This window comes from Chelon labrosus (genome assembly GCF_963514085.1).
Source record: "Chelon labrosus genome assembly, chromosome: 4".
NCBI classification, from domain to species: Eukaryota; Metazoa; Chordata; class Actinopteri; order Mugiliformes; family Mugilidae; genus Chelon; species Chelon labrosus.
In genome coordinates, this window is record NC_140340.1 from 25,919,042 (window position 1) to 25,942,097 (window position 23,056).

The window sequence follows — 23,056 nt, forward strand, 5'->3', positions numbered from 1 at the left end:
TGCAAGCCTAACACGCTTGTAAAATATGATAGATACAATTTGTTACACCTGTTTATACAGAAACCAAAGCACATTTGCATAATATTCTATAAAAAAATATGAATTGTAAAACCTTCCAACTATCTACAAGTCCATTTAACGTTTTGGAAACCATATGTGTTTAATTAGAGTTATTAATTATATAAATAGGTAGATGGTGGGTTTTGTACTTGAGCCTTTGTTTTAAAGACAGTTGGTGTGGTGCACAGCGCCATCTTGTGGCCATGGGTTCATACTACATGCCGGTATAAGATTTCCGGTGTTATGGCGACCACCGTCAACATCATCGCTTCAGTGTGGAGAAAGCAGAGTGTACATTCAGGTAAACTACCTCTCATTCAAACTCGCACTGTCTTACTTTGACCAGTGTGGATTATTGTGTCTTCTGCATATTTGTGGAGCACGGAATATGAAGATATTCCCCCTTCCGAATTCTTGTGCTGCCACACCACTACGGCTTAAATTAACGTTAAGGGGTCCGTTGGCTTTGTTAACAACTAATGCTGGCTGTTAGCCTCCGTTTAATACATATTAGACGATGGTTAGCCTCTAATAAAGTGTTTTTCGTTTGACGAAGAGATGAGTAAGTAATATGTTATTATCTCCGCGTGTCCCCAATCTGGAGACCTACCTCTGTATTAAACCTCTGCGTATTTCTGGGGTTAACGTAAAGCTCAGTTAAACTAACCAACTAGCTTACTGTCGCGAAGCTAGCTAAAAGTTTGATAGCTACAAGTAGATATTAATTAGCCGACGGAAATGAAGCTCTCTTACTCCCCGAAAGCCCCCGAATGACAAATTACAAGAAACTAATTTGACTAGGGCGTGTAGAAACTAAATATCTACATTTTATTCGCAGACACTTCAAACAAGACCATAATTAACTTCAGCTAATCTGTTCAAAGTATATAGCTAAATCGTCATGTTGGTGTGTGGCAAGAGAAATTTAGTAGACACTATAATATCAGGCATCCCGTTATGCCCGCAGTTAATAGTAATATTTGGTGTTGTTTTAATCCCTTTAAGATAAAACAACGGCAATATGGAGTTTATGACTGGTGATACTTAATGATCCATTGTTATACTTGTTATACTGCACAATGGTGTTTCTGCTTTAATGTAATGTAGAGTCATCAGTCTTTATTGGCTTGAGCCGTTTAATAACATGGCTTGGTAATCTGGCTGTTTAAACACTGGTTCTACATTGTCCACCTGCGTTAGTCACATTATTGCCAGCCAGCTGTTCTCCAGCCTGAGTTATGATTGTTCAGACAACAGTCGGAAAAAGGTCAGTATTATTTCCTGCGACAGGACCTTTCCTTATGTGGAGCACAAATCCTGCCTGGAGCTACGTTCCCACGTGTTTGCTTGTGCCCACATGCTTGAACAATGTGGTGTTAGGCTTTCTACCAAGAGTACAGGCTGAGGCTGTGTCTCTGTCTCCCCCCCTCACAGATTGCTGTGAAGAGCGGTGACTATTTCATATGTCTGCGTGGTTCTGACTATGCTGCTCTTGGTGACGCTGGACATAGTTTTTTCCTCCCTTGTGGTGACCACTGAGACGGTTGAGAACATCAACTACAGCAGGATCTCCCTGCCGCCAGAACACATACCCTACTTCCTCTACAACAACAAGAGGTTTGCCAAACAATGCCGACTGGACCAACTCTGCCCTTTTAAAGTAAGATATATATGGAATCTGTTGCCGTGAGCATCAGTTTTCAAACACTTTTTTCAGTCCAGCGGGATAGCATGTGGTTTCTCAGTACAGGCACATCGTATGTAACTACTCTATGCCATTTTCTAAACTAGTAAAGTTAAGAAAGAAGAACACTTTCACATAAATATACATTCTCATCAGAATTATTCTTTGTGTGTATCTAAAAAGTGGGGTTCACTTTAATGTTGCTGATCCAAATGTAGTAAGAAGAGTTTTAAGATATGTTTCTAGATGTGTTGATGTCATTTTGTTTTACCATTTTCTTCATTTTTTTGCAACTCTTTTTAATGTATTTAATGATTATTGAATAGTGCATGTAATTTTGTTCAAGAGTTTTAATGAAAAAAAAATATCACCTTTATTGGTCACCTTGTGATACAGAACTGCATGTCAATGTACACACACTAATACTTGTTTTTTTTAACAGAATGCACTGCAGGATCTGTCTGCCTGTTGGGGTTATGAGAAGAACTGTGATCCAGGGAAGCGTTTTAGCTATCCTGTCTGTACCAAAGCGGACTCTGCATGGTATTGTTCCTCACTTTACAGTCTTTCACAACACTCTAGACCACAGGTCTCAAACTGATCCGTGAAAGGGCCGCTGTGGCTGCAGGTTTTCATTCCAACCATGCAGCAGCACACCTGACTTGGCTCAATCAATCAACCGAACTGCCTTCACACAGTCATTTCAAGTGTCCTCTTGCTTGATTGGAACAAAAACTTGCCAGCCACACCGACTGCATGGGTGCTGCATGGTTGGAATGAAAACCTGCAGCCACAGTGGCCCTTTCACGGATCAGTTTGAGACCCCTGCTCTAGACAAAATGTACTTTTCCCATTTTCTTATCAAACATTAATAGAGCTTGTTTAATCATAGACATTTGATTTACTGAACCATAGTCCCCATTATTTTTCCAAAGTAAAAGTCTCCTCCCACATAGCGTGCATCGTTGATGAGCCATTGTGGAGGTCTGCTGATGTTCTGTAATCTCTGATCTGTCAGGGCCCGTTCACTGGAAGCAGCCCAGGAACTTTTCTGGAAGCAGGCTGATTTTGGCTACGTCAAAGAACGCCTCTCTGAGCTCAAAACATTCTGCAAGGCCAGCAAGCCTGTAAGTCCGCTCATTTCCTTAGTTCCCACAGGCCCTCTGAGTCAACAGGAAGGAACAACAGGTTGAAAATTGTGTTCAACAAAAAGACAATGGGCCTCAAATAATTTGCAGTTCAAAAGCAGCGTTAGAGAAACTAAAGTACACATACCACTCTGATAGCTGCAAAGGTGTAGAGTTTATTAATGTTACGTTCTATGTGTAAATACACTGTTTTCCAGGGGGACTCCTCATTAAGATGCAGTAGCCACACTAGATTCTGTAAGGCAACAAATCTTTACCTGGACTTGCGGAAGCCACGCAGAAGCCATGAGAGGTCAGTGCAACTGAAATTTCTTAAATATGTCCATAAAATTTTAATTATTCTGACAATTGCTGTGTTTACATGGACACTAGCATTTCACTAATTGTAAAAAACAAAAGCCCATTATAAATTAAAAGGCCTCATGTAACCACTTCCGTCGGGACAGACTAGCTTAAGCCGAAGGAATTTGAACCATTGCTAATCTGAAATTTTGAATAAAACTGGTTATCTTTCTGCCAGATTCAATGCTCTACAGCAGGCACAACCATTTTTCAAAAATATGCTAAGACATGTATCTTATTGGATCATTTTATTTAGGTTCTCTGTAATGAAAGAAGTTGGAATATCTCTATATCTATATCTTTATGTGCTGCAGATACAAAGAGGATTTTATTCAGATGGGTGAGATTGGTGGACACTGCAGATTGAACAAGCGTGCACTTGCTGCTGAGGGAGAACACAAAAGTCCCTTGCAATCATGGTGAGGTAGCACACTTGCATTCACACATTCAGTTACTGAGCTTTAGCCCATGACCTTGACAACATACATTTATGGTTATTAAGTCATAAAGGAGCTTCCCTGACCGAGTGTATGTATAAAATTAGATTTGTGTTAATGTCATCAATGTCTTGACATTAACACTATAGACAATAGATGAAACAAAAATTAAACTTTGGGGTGGGTGGATGGTTTTCTGACCGGGAGTCAAACCTTGGTTGGGGTGGTGAGAACATCAAATCCTAACCACATGACAACAGTGTTTTGTGAGCTGTTTTTTGAAAGTATCGCGTACACAATGGCACTGTTTGTGGTTCTGAAACAGGTTGGTAGCAGTCCATTAGATATAGCAGCTGGGGTCCTGTTCAGACATTGCATTAACATCGGCCACAAGTGGCCAGTTTTACGTACGTGTGTTTACACCTGGCATTATAATACAATCTCGGTTTTGTGCTATGTATGCAAATTAACTGCATCCCAAATGATGTTGGGTTTGTTTGCATAGTGTGAATCTGACCTCGAGATGCATTTGGAGACGCATTTTCCTGCCAGGTCTGAACACTCGTACCTAAAGCTGGCCACTTGTAATCGGATTGCGTAGATTGGATCTTAATACAAGATCTGAGCAGGTCCATAGAGACACATTTCAATGCTAGGTGTGAACTCAAGTACATAGAGCTGCCCACTTGTCACCCAATCACCCGGGACACATGTTATTAGTCTGTGGGACACACAGACGCCAGAAAACAATCCACCCAGGGTTTCCCATACAATGTTAATGCTATGGTGGCCCGCCATGGTCTAATTTGCTCCACCATGGTCTCATAATGAATTGGAAATATTTTAGCACGTTTCAAACAATGTTGTGCTTGCATTGTTTTTCCTATTCCCCCCGAAAGCATCTCTCCCTCCCCTCCCCCCAAACCCCCAACACACACACCAGTCGCTCACCTGCTCTGTACTCAATTTAACAGGACAGAGAAAACGGCACGGACAACATATGTAACTCACATAGCATGTGAAGCTATTTCTGTTGTTCGTTAATAAAAAACAACGTTACCGCCACTGTTTAAAACCTGATGTTTTATGGCTTGAATTTTTAAGACTATGGAAATTTAAAATTATCTTAAGAGAGTTGATCAAAACCTGGAGGAAACAACTTCAGACGTAACATGAACTAGCTGTAAGTGCAGCAAGCTGACTCACTAGCTTAGGACCTCAAAGTTCTTTTGTACTCAACACAAAACGTCAAAAAATAAAAGTCTTGAATCAAAAGTTCTTCGTTTGTCTGTTTACTAAGGATTTTCAAATCATACAGCATAACAAACTTAGAATCGCTTTACTTTTCTTAAATTTACTGTTCCGTGTAGGTCAAAAGACTGTGTTGCTCCAAAGTCCAGCAGCTTCTGACTGTTTCGCTGGGTTCTATTATTTTTATACTAAATCTAACAGCCAATCAAATTACACTATTGTAAATCACTCATGAACTGTTTACATTCAAATTTCTATGTTACATTTGCAACACAGGTTTTCTTAATTGTTACAAAATAAAATCAAAAATATTATTAATTCCATAGAAATGGCTTCAACACTAGCTTCACTTTATAGGAGCTAGTCAGTACATTTAAATTAGCTAAAACTTTATTTAATCTTACATAAATGTGTCCATAGAAAGCCACGACTCAACGAAGCTTATGTTTAGTATTCATGCACATTCATGCACGCAAGCACAATGTTGTTTGAAACGCAAAAATATTTGTGATTCATTATGAGACCATGATTGGCTGCCATAGTATGGGTAACCTTAGATAGTCTGGTATTGGAAGATTGCATGAATACTTTGGTTATTACATTTGTCAGTGAGAAAAACACAACAATTCCCTGACCGGGAATCGAACCCGGGCCGCGGCGGTGAGAGCGCCGAATCCTAGCCACTAGACCACCAGGGACCTGTCAGCATTGTTTTGAGCTCAGGTTTTGGAGGGTAGGAAGGAGAATGTTTTTCTACATGGCAGCAGTGCTTACACGGGACCATCTGCACATATATCACTCTGTTGAAATATGTCTGCTAATGATGTTAACAGAATGATCAAGAACCAAACAAAACTCTCTTCAATAGTGCAAATACTGCTATTTTGTTTCTCTGAGGTTGAAATGACATCAGATCATTCAGAAGTGTTCAGTTGTTTAAAGAATTCCCATGCTTTTGATGTTCGGTTCAGGCTTTATTTGGTCATTTTCAGCAAGGAGTTGCCAAAATTAAGGAGTGTAAAACTTATGATGTGTTGATGTATTCCATACATATCAACATATTTACGCAATTGACAAGTCATTGCAGCCCTAATTACAATTTCACAAATCTGATTTCATACATTTAAATGCCTACCCAAGTGTTCATTTGCCCTGTTCAAACCTTGCCATTACCATTAACATGCATCCTGATTAATCTGAAGGCAGTGGCAACATGCTGCTCCTGTGTGCAAAGGTAAAGGGGAAGTCGGAGTGGCTAGGAATGTTGGTCTGGAATGTATGCAGGGCCAGTGGCGCAATGGATAACGCGTCTGACTACGGATCAGAAGATTCTAGGTTCGACTCCTGGCTGGCTCGTATTTATGATCTTGCTCATAATATACGCCTAATGTAGCACTTTATTGCATATTGCTTGAATTGTCAAACAGTTTCTGGGTGTTGGCTTTTGGCTAGATGGATTCTATGTCTGTCTTCAAGCTGGACTGGTTGCATTGCCCTCATTTATCAAGAAAATGCTGCTGCAGTGACTTCTACTGACTAGGAACTACACTGATCAGGCATTACCTCATGACCACCTTCCTAATCTTGTGTAGATCTCCCTTGTGCCTCCAAAACAGTTGTGACGCATCAGAGAATGGACATGGGCCTTCTGAGGGTGTCCTGTGGTGTGTCCTTCTGGCAACAGAATGTTGTTAGTGGGGCCCTTGTGCTGCCTTTCATGCTTTTTGAGTTGTTCCTATCCCGTTTTTGTGTGTGTGCCTGTGTCAGGCTGCATCCTGCTAGGGATGGCTGCTGCCATCAAGGAGTATCATTGCTATGGCGTGGGGTGTCTGGTCTGGTCCGGTCCAAAAGTTTCCCAGCAAAAATTTGAATTGTCACAAGCTTACATTTGATATTTAAATAGAAAAGTTTGTGCTTTTCTATTTAAATATCTGTTTGTCTGTTTTTTATATTGTGTTCCACCTTTTCGCATACAGTAAACGGAGACATTAGTCTTGTCGTCATTTTTATGATACATCAGTGTTGTTGTAGGTATGCTGAGCTCCAGACATACACAGAACTGGATTTTCATCCCATAGAGGACGGACACTGTGACATCATAATTGAAAAACCAACTGTTTTCATGAAACTGGACGCTGGTAAGTAAAGATGACTCCATTTATGGCCCTGCAATCTAAAGAAGTAGCCCAAATCTACACTTTTAATACATGTTAAGGAGAGACAATACATGCGCTCTTTTGTACATGTGTTCACATTTAGCTTGTTCGATATTAGACACTGTATCAAGATGTTCCTGCAGTCATTTGTGTTTCCAGTATCTGACAGTAATGATTCAATATTTTTGTTCTTTTAGTTGTCAAGTCTGAAACATTTAACACAGATATTTACAGTTCACCTGTTTTCCTTTTTTAGTCAAAAAGGTAAAAATAATATTGTGTGTTTTTCCTAACAGGAGTCAACATGTACCACCATTTCTGTGACTTTGTCAACCTCTACATTTCTCAGCACATTAACAACTCCTTCAGCTCAGATATAAATATCATCATGTGGGACACGGTGGGTAATTGAAGATGCCTTGCAATGTAGTGGAGGAGAGGCTGTAATCTGTATCTGGATATTAGCGTTCATCTCTTTAAGGTTAACCCGCACATATTGTACAGTTAGTAAAATACTTGCTGTTAGAATTATGATATAATATTTTTGCTATCCCCTCTGGAAATTACAATCCACAAACAGCAATTTAATTTACTGCATTTTGTACTACTCGTACTAACTGTAGAAGAACAGTGTCACACTTCTGTTTTTCTGTTAAAAAAAAAGCTGGTGAGGTTCCTCTTCTGAAGGTAGTGAAAACAGAGAGAATAAAAAACATTTTGTATAAAACCAAGGGCACTACTGATGTCATAATGTTGTTAATTTTATTGTTTTGTTTTTAATTTCTGTTGACTGACTTTAATTAAATCAATATTTCTTCCCACTTTTGTATGTCTTTTCTCAGAGTTTTTATGGGTATGGAGATCTGTTCAGTGAAACATGGAGGGCCTTCTCAGAGTATGACATCATTCACTTGAAGACCTACGACTCAAAAAGAGTAGGTATTATCTTACCCTCAGGTGAGACCACTCTTTCTCTGTAGGGTGTTGACCTCATAACTTATGTAGTTGTTCTCTAGGAAAGCTAGATTGAGTGTTGTTATAACCCCCCAGGTCTGGGTCAGTTTCCTCTGTCACATAGGAAATATTGTGTTTGGTGTATATGTACAAACAACAACTACTGAAACCCTGACCTAAGGCTATAGTCAAGCAAGAAGATCATACTCTTCAACCAGTCGATCGGTTGTGGGGCAAAAAGTATCTGCATTTGTCTCTAGAGTAACTAAACCAGTCACAGTGCACTTTACCTGGTAGTCTTATTGGCTTAAATTAATTGTCAAGATAAAAAGATAAGATAAATATAAAAAGCTAGTATTTACATAAATGAATGTAATTATTTTATGCTGACATGATAACCAGTGAGCACCTGCACGTATTTTTTGTTGTTGTTCCCTCAAAGCCTGAAGTGCACAAACGCTGACGGAGCCCAAGTTAGCTTAGCTTTTGCTAGATTGGTTGCTGAGCTGTTGATTTGCAAAGTTTACACTTAACTTTTTGGTCATTCCTTTTAACAAAGCACAGCCACACTGAAGACTTCTTTGACATGATGTCAGTTTATAAAAAAGACAGGGTAAACAGTCTTCATTCGGCTGGTCGAGTTCAAAGTTGTAAAAAAGTTTCACAAGTGGTCTGTCCGTTTCATCCATTGGAATCTGTAGTGAGAGCAATTACAAAAACGCTGTCGATTCTTGCACATGACATGCCTACTAGCTCTGTTTTTTTACACTTTGTTTACAGTTTAGAGACATTTCTACAGTTCACAAAAAACTGGAGTACAGTGAAATCTGTGACAGATACATTATATACTCGTTTGACAAGGACTTATATGCAAATGATCCACACTATAGCTTTAAAATCCAGTGATAGTCATGTCCAATCTGAACACCTGCGTGAAGTCTGACAGTAACACCACAGCATTAAGCAGGTTTTATATTTATTATATCTTCATCTTATTTTTAAAAGCACTCAAAGATCTCCGTTCAGTATGCATTGCTGTGCATGTGTGTACTATACTAGCTTCTTTGATCTATTTACACTTGCCCATAGGTATGTTTCAAGGATGCCTTCTTCTCCCTTCTCCCGAGAATGAGATATGGTCTTTTTTACAACACACCCCTCGTAAGTTACCTCTTATGTATATATGCAGTATATATATGTGTGTGTGTGATTTTGTGTGTAGCCCTTAGATAATGTATTCATATATGTATTTCCTCCTAACTAATTTCAGTGCCTCACTCTCTTCAATACTGCTGTTTGTGTTACGTTTTTATCTCATATTTGGAGGTAGATTCTTTTTAATCATTCATCGGCCCTTCTTCAGCAACACAACAAGCTCAGTAGTATCCGGTTTAGTCATAAACATGCTCTTTAAGTCAAATATTTATGTCATGTCTTCAAAAGCGCAGCATGAGGTTATGTTATTTAAATGATAATTCCAAGGAGATTATTGTAAAGATGATATCATGTAAATGTGTGTTGTCCTCTGGTTCCAGCCTTGAGGTGTGAAATATTGATAGGTTACCCTCAAGCTGATGCTTTTGATTGCCCCTGCAGCACATGTCATATTTATATTCATGTGCTCACATTTCCAGCAGCAGCACAGGAGTGTATATAAGCCTGGAGAAATGCCTAAACTCATATCATATTCATTCCAGGGAGATTATAAAATATGTTTACAATTGTCAGATTCCAAGTGTGTAACATATTTTTCCCCACAGTCCAGTGCAGGAGTGCACTAGCAGATTCAGTTAGCCTTCAGTTAATTTTAAATCTCAGAGTATATTTACTAAAAGATATTCTGTGCATGGTTTGGTACAGTGTTTTATATTGAACAGGTGAAAAGTAAATTGTATATGTGAGTGAAATGTTTTTTTTATGTGGTGTTTTATGACAGATCTCAGACTGCTCCAGTGAAGGGATGTTCAGGGCCTTCTCCCAGCACGTCCTCCATCGACTGAACATCCCACAAGACAGGCCAAAGGTAGGAAGAACATCTTTTAGGAATCACACCATTTACTTTTACATAAGAATCAAGTTTACATGGAATTACTTTACTCATAATCAAATATCGTGTAGAAAAGGTAGTAACACATCATATGTTTGGACACTGGCTATGCAGTTTTCTTAGATATTGTCAGAGAGATGGAGATTCATCTCAGACATTCATTTGCTTTGAAGAATTTGTTTATGAGCAATTGTCCTTTTAACCAGCTTTCCTCTGTGCCAAAGCAATTTCTCTGCTCTTAGTCTATACACTGCCTGGCCAAAAAAAATGTTGCCACCAAAAGAACAGGTCACACGCTCTAATATTTCATTGGACCGCCTTTAGCTTTGATCACAGCACGCATTCGCTGTGGCATTGTTCCGATAAACTTCTGCAATGTCGCAAGATATATTTCTATCCAGTGTTGCATTAATTTTTCACCAAGATCTTGTATTAATGATGGGAGAGTCTGACCACTGCACAAAGCCTTCTTCAGCACATCCCAAAGATTCTCAGTGGGGTTAAGGTCTGGACCGTGGTGGCCAGTTCATGTGTGAAAATGATGTCTCATGCTCCCTGAACCACTCTTTCACAATTTCTCAAACAGACTAACATCTTTTCCACGAACACAGGATGCGTCTTTAGACATGGTTGTTTAAGAAATGAGAAGCTACTCATTGCATCAGTTGGGGTTGCTCATACGCTGTGTGGTAATGGATGGAAGTATGAGTTTATTGTAGACAGTTCACACAGATACCAGAATATTTATTATTCTAACAATCAGTTTTCATGCAGTTACTTTTGTAGACTCACTGTGTTGAAGCTAATACATTTTTACATGCATTTCAAAGCTCTGATGACCAATGTATGGCCTGTCAGATTTTTAATGTTGGTAAGTTGTTTTGGTCCAAACCATAAAATGCAGTCTGTGTGGTTACTACAGTGTTCTGAAGAAATCACACAGCTTTTTTCTTTTTACTTCTACAGTTAACAGTAAGAGTGTGTGTGTGGGTGTATTTGTACATGTGTGTGTTTCTCCCTCCAAGAGTGACTAGGACCTGGGTCAATACTTTGCTCTGTATGATGCAAAGTGCACTGCTCACTTCACTTCAGTTTGTATTTTACACTTAGTAATGTATTTTCTTGTAATAATTTTTTCAGCTGACAATGGGAAGTTTAGAAGTATGCCTACACTATGAAGTTCCACTGATAGGGAGTCACAAGGCCACAGTACTGGTGGCAAACAGGGTGTAAGAGTGTTTATTTTGTGACCTTTATTACATGTACCCAAATAACAGGAGTTAAAGAAACACCTGGCACAGAGTGATAACAAGACAAACAAATCAAGAATGTGACTTATTCACTGAGATAGATAACATATCAGTGGAAGTTGTGAATGAAAGCCACTTCCTGACAAAAAGGGAAGAAATCACATCAACTGGTTGAAACTGGTTTGCAGTAAGTGTATCCACTTCCTTTTTTAAACATGTCAAATCACTGGTCTGGCCCCTTCATCAGTGAGTGCCCCTATTGCTGCTACATTCACACTATACACATTCTTTTATTTCAAAAAGAATGTGGTTTATCCTGTTGGCAAGATTTGGTACTGCCATCACTGGTCAGGGAAAACATATTATGCAGGTTTGGTGTCCTGTAACACTTGGTACACCAAAATAGCATGAGTGAAAGGAGCAGCTGACAGAGTGAGAAGTGGAAACATGTCAAAGCTGTGAGTTGTTTGTGTGATATAATATCTACCTTAGTTTATAGCATTTATATGCTGATGGTGCTGCCTTAGAAAACAGCTGAAAGACAGTTGGATGCCCTCTATTACCTAATTAAATTGTATGGTACATCACAAACATACATTAGACTATGGCTCTTTCCAAGATCTGTCTTCAGGGAGTTCTTCATATCTCCCTGGTGGTCTAGTGGCTAGGATTCGGCGCTCTCACCGCCGCGGCCCGGGTTCGATTCCCGGTCAGGGAACATGCTTTTTAACTAAAATTATTCTGGAGTTAAAAAAAGTTGCAGATTATTACAGTTTATCAGAGCAACTGATCCTTCTTTCAGTGTTTCCTGCACCTCCTACGCTCAGATTCCTGATTAATGCATATTGTTTTTTTTACAACATCATGTATGTATATATATATATATATTTATATAAATAGTTTCATTTTCTGAAAGGCTACAAGCAAACTGTAACTGCATGTATTGTCAAAAGCATGCACTCACCTTCTTATTCATCTTCTCCATCTACAACTCTTCTGAATTTCTCTTGCTTTATGTTGCCAGGTTTAAAGAGATTGACTGTATCTTTATGACCAGCAAAGCTCAATAACTTTGTCTGTCCCGTGGAGCAGCTCATTGGGTATTCATAGCCTTCCATGAAAATATGCTAAGAGGCTTTTCAGCGAGACACAGGGCTGTTGGCGATAGCAGGCCAGCAACTGAATGAGAGGTCTTCTCGGCCCTGACCCTCTTCTCAGTTCCTTCTTTCATCTCTAGATTAATGGCATCAGCCAGAAACTCATGCTGCTCCTCCCTTTTATTGTGTTCTATTCATTTGCCTTTACCAGCCCTCTTCTCTTATCTCCTCATATCATAATTTGCTGTAGCCTGGTCTTGCTCTGAATGACATCGTTTTTTCAAAAGCGTTTTTAAAGTGAAGAGGAGGAATCAGGTCTGTACCTGATGCATATGTACTTACTACTTTTACTGAGGTGTTGTGGTTTGGTTTATTGTGTAAGTATATTTCACAGATTAAATGTTACTTTGATTTCAGGAAAAAGAAGGTGCAGTTTTTATTGTCTCATCGTTTTTTCTCCAATTCTAAAAAAAAAAAAAAGTACTCCTTCTGAACACAAGATGGCAGTAGAAGTCTATGTGAAACAAGTATCTGTACTGACTGTATAAACTAATAAGAGTGCACCTGAAAAAACCCTCTCTGTTGCCACTTTAAAAATAACTTTTAATGTGATATTTTTTTAATGAGTCTATGTACTCCACTGTCCACTGTTGATATAGAATGCTTCAAGTTATTCTGAATGAGCACCATGTTTTCCTAGGTGCCTATCTTTTCTGTCCTTGGCTGATTGATTGTTGGGTGCATTGCTGTTTTCAGGAGGGGCGTGTTCGTGTCACCCTGCTGGCACGCAGCACAGAATACAGAAGGATACTAAACCAAGTGGAGGTGAGTTCAGCATCACCATCCCTACCTCTTTTTGTCTCTTTTTTCCTTTTTTGTTTTACATTCTCTGTCTTGGTATCTGTCACATGTCCTCATTTTCTTTCCTTCCCTGTCTTTCTCTTTCCTTATTTATATTTCTTTCTCTTTCTTCACTTTCTACAACTCCCCTATTCCCTCCTCCTCCTACTATTGATTTACTGCCCACCTCTGTTAAGTGTCTATTTAAAATCTTACTTGCTCTAAACAGTATGAGTAAAAAAGGCTTGTGATTTAAATTGTTACTGCCCATATCTGTGTGCGCTCTCATTGATCACGGAACATGTCGCCCTGTTGTTGGTACAGCTGGTAAACGCCCTCAAGACTGTGCCTCTACTGGAGGTCAGTGTGGTGGACTACAAATACAAGTGAGTTATAGAGTGCTCGCCACAAAACAGGAGCTATTCAGTGCTGCTTCATATCGTTCGGTAATGGAACAGTTCTGAATAAGAATAAAGAAGGTGTTGAGCTTTTCACATTGTCTCATAGTGACAGTGTTCACACAGTGAAGCTGACTGATGTGTAAATACATGCCTGTCTTTCAGGGATGTTCCCTTCCTGGAGCAGCTGAGGATCACACACAACTCTGACATCTTTATAGGGATGCACGGCGCAGGTCTCACCCACCTCCTCTTCCTCCCTGACTGGGCTGTCATCTTTGAGCTGTGAGTGACATATTTTGGCAGAGTGTAAGAGCGAGAAGAGCAGTGTGTACCCCTTAGCCACTCGGTGTATGACTGTGAAATACTGCCTAATTAACCAGGCACTTATCACAACTGGCAATCCTGGGCAATGCAACTGATGGGAATGTGTGTGTAAGAGCACATGTTAGAGAGTATTGTGTGGATTTTGGTGAGTGGCACAGAGGGAGAACCACGGTGTGTGTGTACAGTTAGAGAGAGAGAGAGAGAGAGAGAAAAGATGGATTCAAGAACGAGGCAGACTAAGAAGAGCAAGAGATAAAGTGTCTGCATCTGTCCCTCACAGATATAACTGTCAAGATGAGAGCTGCTATCGAGATCTGGCTCGGCTGCGGGGCATACGATACGTGACTTGGCAGAAAATGGACAAAGTGCTCCCACAGGACAAGGTAGGGGAATCTCCCATACAAGCTGTTAGCTCCCATGTGCCTCAGCGGGAGCTTTTTAGATTCACCTATCTCGCATATACACACTTAAACCCGAACGCACAACAAATGTATAGACTTTAATTTCCCATTTAAATGGTCTTCCTTTGATGTAGCTGTAACTGCAAGAACAGGCTGACAACACAAACACAGACTGCAAGGATTTTCCGTGTCTTTTTACTGGATCTAACATCTCTAACGCTTCTCTCAGGGTCACCATCCCACCCTTGGGGACCATCCAAAGTTTACCAACTACTCCTTTGATGTGGGAGAGTTCATGCGTCTGGTGCTGGAGGCTGCCAATTACGTCACACACCATCCTAAATGGCCCCATCGTGTCCTTCACGATGAACTCTAGAGTCTCTGTGGGTGGAGGGGATGACACAGACATCTGGCTGCTGAAGAACCTTTAACTTGAACCTGCATTTTGCTGTGGGAAAGTGGCAAAGTAATTTTTAAGGTATTCCTAAAAGTTACCTAATTTACCAGCGAATCTCAGTCATGCGGCGGGTTATTTGTCACCTCCTGTCCACTACTTTGATAGGTCCTGAAGAGTGAAAGCAGGATGGCGGATAGCTCAAGTCTGAATAGCTTTCACTAGCTTTATTAGTGTCAAATCAGTTGAAAGACTAGGCGTGTGCAGTCGAAGCATCTGGACGGATGCGTCCTATGTTTCTTCATTACCTCCACTGCGTCTTCTTCATTCCATGTCGTCAAAGTTGGCAAATGAGCAGCTGTTATGGCATTCCTTCACAGGCGACGTCTTGTCCCATTTGATCAGTGTCACGTTGATGCGAGCCTCTTCAGACTTGTTGACAATCACAGTAGAGTTTCTGGGCACACCTAGCATGAACCAGTCTAGTATGTGCAGTATTCACAAGCTGAATTCACACGTATAGTTGCAGGCAAACACTTCCTTGTAGTTGGTCTGACATTGAAATCATGCAGTGGTAAGTTATCACACATAAGAAAAGGATTGTGAGTCACCCCTACTGCAAAGAGGGATTTTATCCTATATCAGTATTAGTCTTCGTATGTGTTTACATACAGTAACACTCATAAACACATTACTAGTAAGTACTGTAAAACTTACTGTACATTCATGTTTGAGCAACACTCCAACATTTAAATGGCTTTTTAACTAACGTTTACAGATGCGTCCTATTTAAAGTTGGCTTTCTTTTACATTTGTCACATTCACTATATCAACCTCTAATATGTTGGTCTGATGGACTAACATTTGATACTGATGCTTGATGTATTATAAATTCCTTTGCATTTTACCAAAGGAGATGTCAGCATGGTCAAATGATGAGGGTGCTGCTATTATCCATTACCGTTCCTAAAACCTTTTGAATGCTGTTAGTTTTATAAATAAATTTGTCAGAAAGGGAATAAGCACAATTTGCATGCAGTCACGCAGTGCACATCAGTATTTTGATCGATCATTTTCTCATTTCTTGGCCTCTCTTGTCAGCTTGATGTTTTATTTATCAAATAGAGTATGTTAGACTGAGTCAGACGTTTTTAGTCTATGCTTTGCTAGACCTGGCAATTGCATATTCAAGAGCTGTGTAATATTTTGAAATAAATCATTCTTTAAAAAAATGCTGAAGCATGTTTTGCTGTCTGTGCAGACAATATTTGGCATCAGAGATTTAATTCGTCTTAATTTAATCAATCATCTTTTGAAGTCTGACCTTGGAGGGGGAAACTGAAGCCACTGTCTTGCCAGCACTTGCTGATGCCGGACAGCTCTTTGCTGTGGGTTTCATTATTTTAGTGTGTTCAGGTCGGAGGAGGGAAAGGGCTTTTCGCAAAAGGGCACTTGTTCAGTTTTTACTGTCACTATAATAAATCTGGATGACCTCAAAAAAACTGCTTGAGTTAACAGTGACGCATCACAGCCACACGGGGGCAGTACAACACCGCACATGAGGCCAAATCGTCACCCAGCGCTGTGTGATTGTCCCTGACAGACTTGGTTCAGCGATGTAAAGAATAATTTATTTACCAATATACCCAATGGGTTATAAGAAGACACTGTTTGCTATAAAGCGTTTTCTCCAATACCACAAGTTGGATGTCAGCAGTAGTGCTCCTGTGCGCTCTTTGCGGATGTTGTGTCTGAACTTTCTGAGTATTGACAGACACCGGGCCTGTCTGGGATGGACACTATTTATGGCCCTGCTCGAGTTACTGCCAGTGACCTCGTAAAGAAATGAAGAATCTCTATGCAGAGGGGGATCAAAAGCAGAGGAACCAAGATGTCTGTTCTCATTAACCTTCGTGGCCGCTCAAAATCGATGACCCAAGTCATGTTTTTGGCGCATAACCGGGCTGATGTGTATAGAACTAAACAGAACGTTTGAATGGAAGGGAAGGTGCGAAACTCACGTAAACACACAAACCAACTTTAGTCTGAAAACACGAAACGTGTGCAAAGTTATTAGCATTTAAACCCTGAGCGGCGTGGCTCTTGCGCAGAGAATACGTGCGTCATTGGCCGCCAGAGCGCAGCGCATGCCCGCCTGTGTAATGAGCAGTGTTTAAAACTTACATCCTCTCACATTTCATCGACAAACGGGTCTCACACTTTTTGTATCAGGCCTCTTTTCGTGGTCTTATCGAAGAATCTTCAACAGTGTGTGACCATTGTCGCAGATTTTCCCATAAACAGCAGAATTACTTAATCTGCTGTGGCATCAGGACAGAAAGGCAGATTCCAAACAATGTCTGGGGTTAAATCAGTGACGATGGAAGCTGTGAGCAAAGGTCATCTCAGAGCTGCCATCCGCACTTTAAAATTCGTTTACACACTGTGGTATTCTCACGTTTGTTGCATAAGGCGCGATGTGCCGCACCAGCTGTTTAACTGACTGTTGTTTAAGTTTTCATCTTCACTGGTGTAGTAAAATCCTCTACGCATCTGGTCCGTTATTTACACAGCCAAGTCTCCCAGGCAGCGCCTTGATTTCTTCCACGGCCTAAAGCTGATCTCACAGCCATTCCTCTTTGTGTTTTACAACATGATCATTAGCATAATCTAATTTATCTCAAAAGACAAACATTTCTCACCACTGAACTCGGACAAATCAATTACAATCCGCTCATTTTACCCAAGCCACGTTTCCAGGCGTCCCCACGCCAGGGAAAAACAGGGGGATTAATGCAGGAATATCGATCTGGGAGGAAGAAATATTCCTGAAGTTATGAACAGATATTTCCCTAATGTTATTCTCCCCTGGGTGGCGGTTATTGGGGGGATAATTCCAGATGAAATCTTATAACCCCGGTCTGTGTTACACGACACGCCAAGAGGCCCTCGCCCTATACCCTTACCCTTTCCACAATACCGCAATATATATAAGGACGATTCTGCAACCTTTAACATGCCATTTCTGCTTAGGGCTACAACAGCGAAAGGATAGTGGGGCATCTTAAGAAAACTAATGGCTCTGCGAAAACCACTAGAAATGTAATGGGTAGGTATACGGCGAGTAAATTAAATTTCACAGCGTTCAACGGTGTCCAGAAAAGTGTTTGCGTCACATGATGTGGTTTCCTGTGATACTATCTGGCCCCTCTGACGGAGGATAGATGAGATAAGTGCTATGGGCTGTTGCATCCATTAGCTGCCTCACTTTAAGATAAAAGGCCTCCGATCCCCATTGGGACACACAAGTTCAGCACTGCAGATACAACCACTTGCCTGTGCAGGCAGGGTATATTGTTTTTTTTTTTTTTTTTTTTTTTTTTTTTTAATCAACTTTCTGGTGTGTGTGTGTGTTTTTCCCCCATCACTTACGGTTTACACAGGTAAACTACTTTTGTCTATTTTGCTTACAAATCGGATTAGGTGCTTGACAGGAAAGTAAACGCAAAGAAAGGCGCTGTGACAGGGCAGTCTGGAACTGTCCAACTCACTGAATTTATATGCATCGCGCCTGGTTCTGTCCGTGGTGCTGAAACCAGGATATTTACTTCGGTTTAATGTTTTTTTTTTTTATCTGGATCCTACACCCAAAGAGCTGAAGGTGCCTCACTCCTGGCAAACCTGCATCAATGTCTAATCTGTTCTCAGTTCAAAGCCAGACAGATCGATTTGTAATAGATTCGAGCAAAGACTAATCGGTCGAAAATAACATACTGCTCTTTTTTACTCAATGCACAGGTGGCAAAAAAAAAAAAGTCCAAAGGTGTTGAGGGTAGTGTCAGACAAGGAGGCTTTAGATTGCTTCATGTTGTGGTTTCTGAATTTCATCACATTGCGTGGTGCACGTCTCTTTCCCCAAATATACCTTAAAGGCGTTAACTTTATTCTACCACCAACAAAAACGCGCCCACTGACACAGGGTTCATCGCCTGGCCACGGCAACAACAAAACGAGGAAGACATCTGAATGTATCGGATACCCCTCACCTTGGGTCGTTAGCAGACATCGACCTCCCCTAACTCTTAATGACTGCAAATACAGCGCAAAGCAATCAATCGCCATCAACACACTAGAATATTCTAGGGATGGAATAATTGATAGGCTGTCTCCTGGTGCGTAACGGAGAGGCTGCGGTGATTAAATTCTGTTTAACATCTCGGTGGGGTGTGCGTAGAGGGGCGGAGGGGTAGATTTACACCATGCTCGTGAATAGCCGAGCTCCAAACCCAAGTATTGATATCCACACATCATCTGTAACATGACCGAAGTGTAAAGAGGAGAGGTGGGCCCGTCAGTCAGTCAGACAGGTATAATGGTACTGATCAGAGCCCACCCCTACCTCCTCAACACAAGCACGCGCGCAAATAATGAAGTGGTGATGATCGAGGTGTCGGCTGTGACCTCCAGCTTGTGATCATTGTTAGACAAACTTCTACCAATCAATAACTGGCCTTCTTTCGGAGACCTTGTATTCATAGGCTTACATTATAAAACTTAGTTTCTATGCAGACTCTTCTGGGTGTATACCAGTCATCCACCATTAAATTCAATTTTCTTCCTTTAGCAACTTGTATTAAATCATTTCCTGAAGTGTGTGTCACATTTCCAGACTTGGAATAACATTTGAGACCGAACAACGTGTTAAGGTGAACTCTTTACAGTCTAAAAAGGGGCTGTCACGTATCCCATCTCACCTCGGACCTACAGTCCGGGCTACTTGTAAAGTACATGACATCAGTGAGGAAGAAGGGGGTGTACGAGGGAGCTGGTGAACTGGGCGGGCGCTGTTGCACGTGTTCTGAATGGGGAAGACGGGCTCGCAGCGCACTTCTCATGTCCAATCGATCCCTGCTCGGGAGGAGCGACGGGAGAGCAACTATCACTCCTGCATCACTATACCATCACTCTCCTCAGCATCTCTCCGGCGACTATAACGCCTCTGTGTGACAGACTCGCGTAAAGGGGGGGATGAACTTGTGTGGAGTGTTCGCCAAAAACACCAGCCCGCCGCCGCTTTGGGGGAATTACGCACTTCTGATGACTTTCTGCTCAGTCTGATTTTTAAGACGGGACTCGTCGAGATCATGGCAAACTGGACCACGTCGCGAATGTGCGAGCCCCGTTTTGTCACCCGGTTTCGGAGGGCTGGCTCTTCGGCGCGGCAGTAGTCCTCTTCACTGCTTCTTTAGTGTGTTTGTGCGCGGACTCCGGGACTTGGACAAAGAGGCTCAAAGGATTGCCCCGTTTGGTCTGGAAAACAAAAATCAGTGGAAGTGAAGCAAAAAAGTGCTTTACTATCTCACCTGGATCCTTTACAGTTCCCAGTGACCATGCCATCGAGGTTATAGATTTGGGTAAGGTGGTGTTTTTTTCCCTTTCACATTCAATAAGCATAGATTCACATTTTAATCCCCCTTGTCTTTGATGACGCACAGTCAATAGGCTAATGATACGAGGATGGGGTCAGAGGGGGACTTTGTAGAAAGGTGGAACATTTTCCACGGGCGGCAGGGAGAGAAGGGGTGGTGACTGGCTCTCTGACTCACTAAATGACTGGCGAACTGAGAGCAACTTTGACGTTCCTGGCTGGGAGCGCAGCAAACACATGCCAACGAGGAACGATTTCTTAAAAGAACTGCTGAATTTACAGAGAAAACCTCCAAGTTACTTCACTCCCTTTCGGCGCGTGGTTGCCTTGCGTAAAAATGGAAAGAAAGAAAAAACCCGATGGGCCAGTTCAAACGACCGTCAGTTCCGCTGACCGTGTCTGAGCGCGTAATGTTGGCGAGACCACGGGAGGATCGAGGTGAGATTGATGCAGTGTTTCATCACTGTGAGGTTAAATAAGCGATCGGTCGGAGCTCTGCACTGCTTAGCACCTATTGAGTGATCCGCGAGGCTGATCCGCTGACCAGGCGCTTTTCACGCGCCTTCTAATCGCTTTGCATGGATTGTGGTCGTCTGGGAATAGAGAGGAGAGAGCGCGCCGAGCTCAGACATATGGGAGAGAAATGAGGTGGCGACGGCTGCTCCGGAAAGATTGCGCACGGAGGCAGGGAGGTGTGTTGCAGAACCTGATGGCCACACTCTACTGGGCGCACACTCGAGCACGCACAGAAGCACACCCTCCCTCGCGCTCCCCCTCTTTCTTGCTTGCCCTCTCGCTCTCTCATGAGCACACACACACATAGTGAAAGGGGAAAATTGCTTGGTGCATGTTAATGGACGCAGTAATGAGACCCAACCCCTATCGTGTTGTAATTGTTAGTCATCCTTGTCTCCACCCCTCCCTCCCTCTCCCTCCCCACTTCCCTCCCTCTCCCTCTTCGCGTATATCTCTCGCCGTCCCGCTGTTCGGTCCTGCAATTTGTACTGTATCGAGAGAGTGTAATTATTTCCCCATTGTTTTTGGCGCGCGGCACTGGCACTCCACAGAAAGTGGTGTCATTAGTGTGACAGGGCGGACAGGACAGGGGAGAGAGATAGAGAGAGGGGAGAGAGGAGAGCCCGGTGGAGAGGATCGGTCCAGGGACTTAATTCTCATTGACAGTCACATTAACACAGGAGCAGCACTCTTAATCCTGGGGAGATTACTCTCTCCAACCTGACCCCCTGTCACCCAGCCATCTCCCACACACTCGCTCACTCACTGTGACAAACACCTGTATGAGGGGGGCACTCTGATATCTGTGCCGCGTTTTCTGCCCGCAGTGGATGGCTTCTCCTCTGTCTTTGTCACCCCATTCCACCCCCCACCCCGCTCCCCCCATCTCCCACAGCTCTCTTCACAGATCAGCACACATAGGCACTATTCACACACTTGGCAATTACTCCTCACTCCAGGCTTACTCTCATCTGGACCCTTCCCTTTTCGCCCCCTTCCTCCCATAACAGCTCCCAGCGGTGGGACATACGGTATCCTCAGAAGGCTACTGGGCTTCATGTCTCAGCTGCCTCCTATCTACTTACCCCACAGAGGGCTGTTCAGGATGACTGACTGAGAATGAGTGGGGGAATGGATTGTATGCATTTGTGATTGTGCATGAGGACACAGTCAAGTAAGTGAGGAGTGAAGGGAGAGAAATGAGCTGGGGAGAAAGAGATTTTTGTGAGAGACGAGGCAAGGTGATGAGATGTATGTGTGTGTGTGAAAGGAAAAAAACGGACTGCGTGTAAATGTTGCACGTGTCTTAATAGGAGGAACTCTGTACAATGGAGAAAAAATGGAGAAATGGAGAAAAAAAAAGACATTTGACGAAGTGATGCCCTGTGTAAAAGCCATCCTGGGTAATGTGCTAGATGAATAAGCAAGGCATGTAGGACTATTGAGCTGACAGCAGCACGAGAAATGGGAGATCACCTACAACACACTGGCATTAAAAGATTGGCTGCGAAGAGTGGGTGCTTCCCAGTCGAGAGGCGGAGGAGGAGCTGAAAATAATACAGAGAAGAAGTGAGGAGAAGCATTCTTTCATGTCGTGGCCAGAACGATGGAGAAAGGCCTCCTGTTTGTAAGTGGCAGCATCCTGGCCAGCTTTTCATCTCAGGCAGCTTCTGGGTGTCTCCATTCAGAGAGCTTGAATAGGCATCGCGCAGCAGCGGTGGAAAATGACGCCTTCACTCACCCTTCTGGAAGTATAGGCTCGGAGAAAGCCCACACCGGGACTGATGTGTCTCCTCAAACAGGAGATCCATGACTCTAATGGAGGAAGGAGAGGTATTAGATCAATGAGTGTGAGCGTGGTGTGTATCTCTTTCTCGTCTCAACCACAAAACCACAATTGGACAGAGGTCGTGACCTGTGGTAAGAAAGGGTAAAGTTCAGCTCTTGCTGACAGGCCAGAGTGGTAACATGTGATGCCTTGTTATGGACTAGATTCATTGAGTTCAGGCCTCTGTGAATAATATGGGTGCTCCGTTTACTAGAGGCAGTGATCATTTTGTTTAAAAAAAAAAAAGTATCTATAATTAAAATGTTTTTCATTATGAACAGACACACAGACAGGGATCACAAACATGAGCAGAGAGGTGCCGCTAGCTGTATATGGAAATCACTTTACAATTATCATCAATGAATATGGACGGAAAGCGTCGTTAAGGCCAATCCTCTAAGCATTTAAAGGGTTTAAACAATAAGAAAATATTTAGTCAGAGCAGGTTCCAGCTGGTCCAGATGGTGGAGTTTTCATGTTGGTGTGTGTTCCTCCGTT

The 23,056-nt window shown here is 42.0% G+C and overlaps 1 protein-coding gene across 2 annotated transcripts; it reads left to right on the forward strand.

Moving 5' to 3' along the window:
* Nucleotides 1-302: 302 nt before the first annotated feature.
* On the forward strand, nt 303-16,204 carry eogt (EGF domain-specific O-linked N-acetylglucosamine (GlcNAc) transferase). Of its 2 annotated transcripts, XM_084543189.1 has the most exons (16): nt 303-361; nt 1,495-1,720; nt 2,187-2,287; nt 2,763-2,871; nt 3,090-3,184; nt 3,549-3,653; nt 6,954-7,060; nt 7,375-7,478; nt 7,921-8,013; nt 9,122-9,193; nt 9,969-10,055; nt 13,183-13,251; nt 13,591-13,652; nt 13,830-13,949; nt 14,272-14,374; nt 14,622-16,204. In XM_084543189.1, the coding sequence occupies exons 2-16, from the start codon at nt 1,544-1,546 to the stop codon at nt 14,766-14,768; spliced, it is 1,551 nt and encodes a 516-aa protein (XP_084399315.1). In that variant the 5' UTR covers nt 303-361; nt 1,495-1,543; the 3' UTR covers nt 14,769-16,204. The 2 variants fall into 2 exon arrangements, with proteins under 2 accessions (XP_084399315.1, XP_084399316.1); XM_084543190.1 differs by lacking the exon at nt 303-361 and having other exon boundaries at nt 1,334-1,720.
* Nucleotides 16,205-23,056: the final 6,852 nt, after the last annotated feature.

What these genes read in the sequence shown, in the direction of transcription:
- eogt (XM_084543189.1), top strand. Translation starts at nt 1,544, where the DNA reads ATGCTGCTCTTGGTGACGCTGGACATAGTTTTTTCCTCCCTTGTGGTG. An exon ending in TTTCATGAAACTGGACGCTG is followed by an intron (nt 7,061 to 7,374) that starts GTAAGTAAAGAT and finishes TTTTCCTAACAG; the next exon opens with GAGTCAACATGTACCACCAT. An exon ending in AAGTGCTCCCACAGGACAAG is followed by an intron (nt 14,375 to 14,621) that starts GTAGGGGAATCT and finishes CGCTTCTCTCAG; the next exon opens with GGTCACCATCCCACCCTTGG.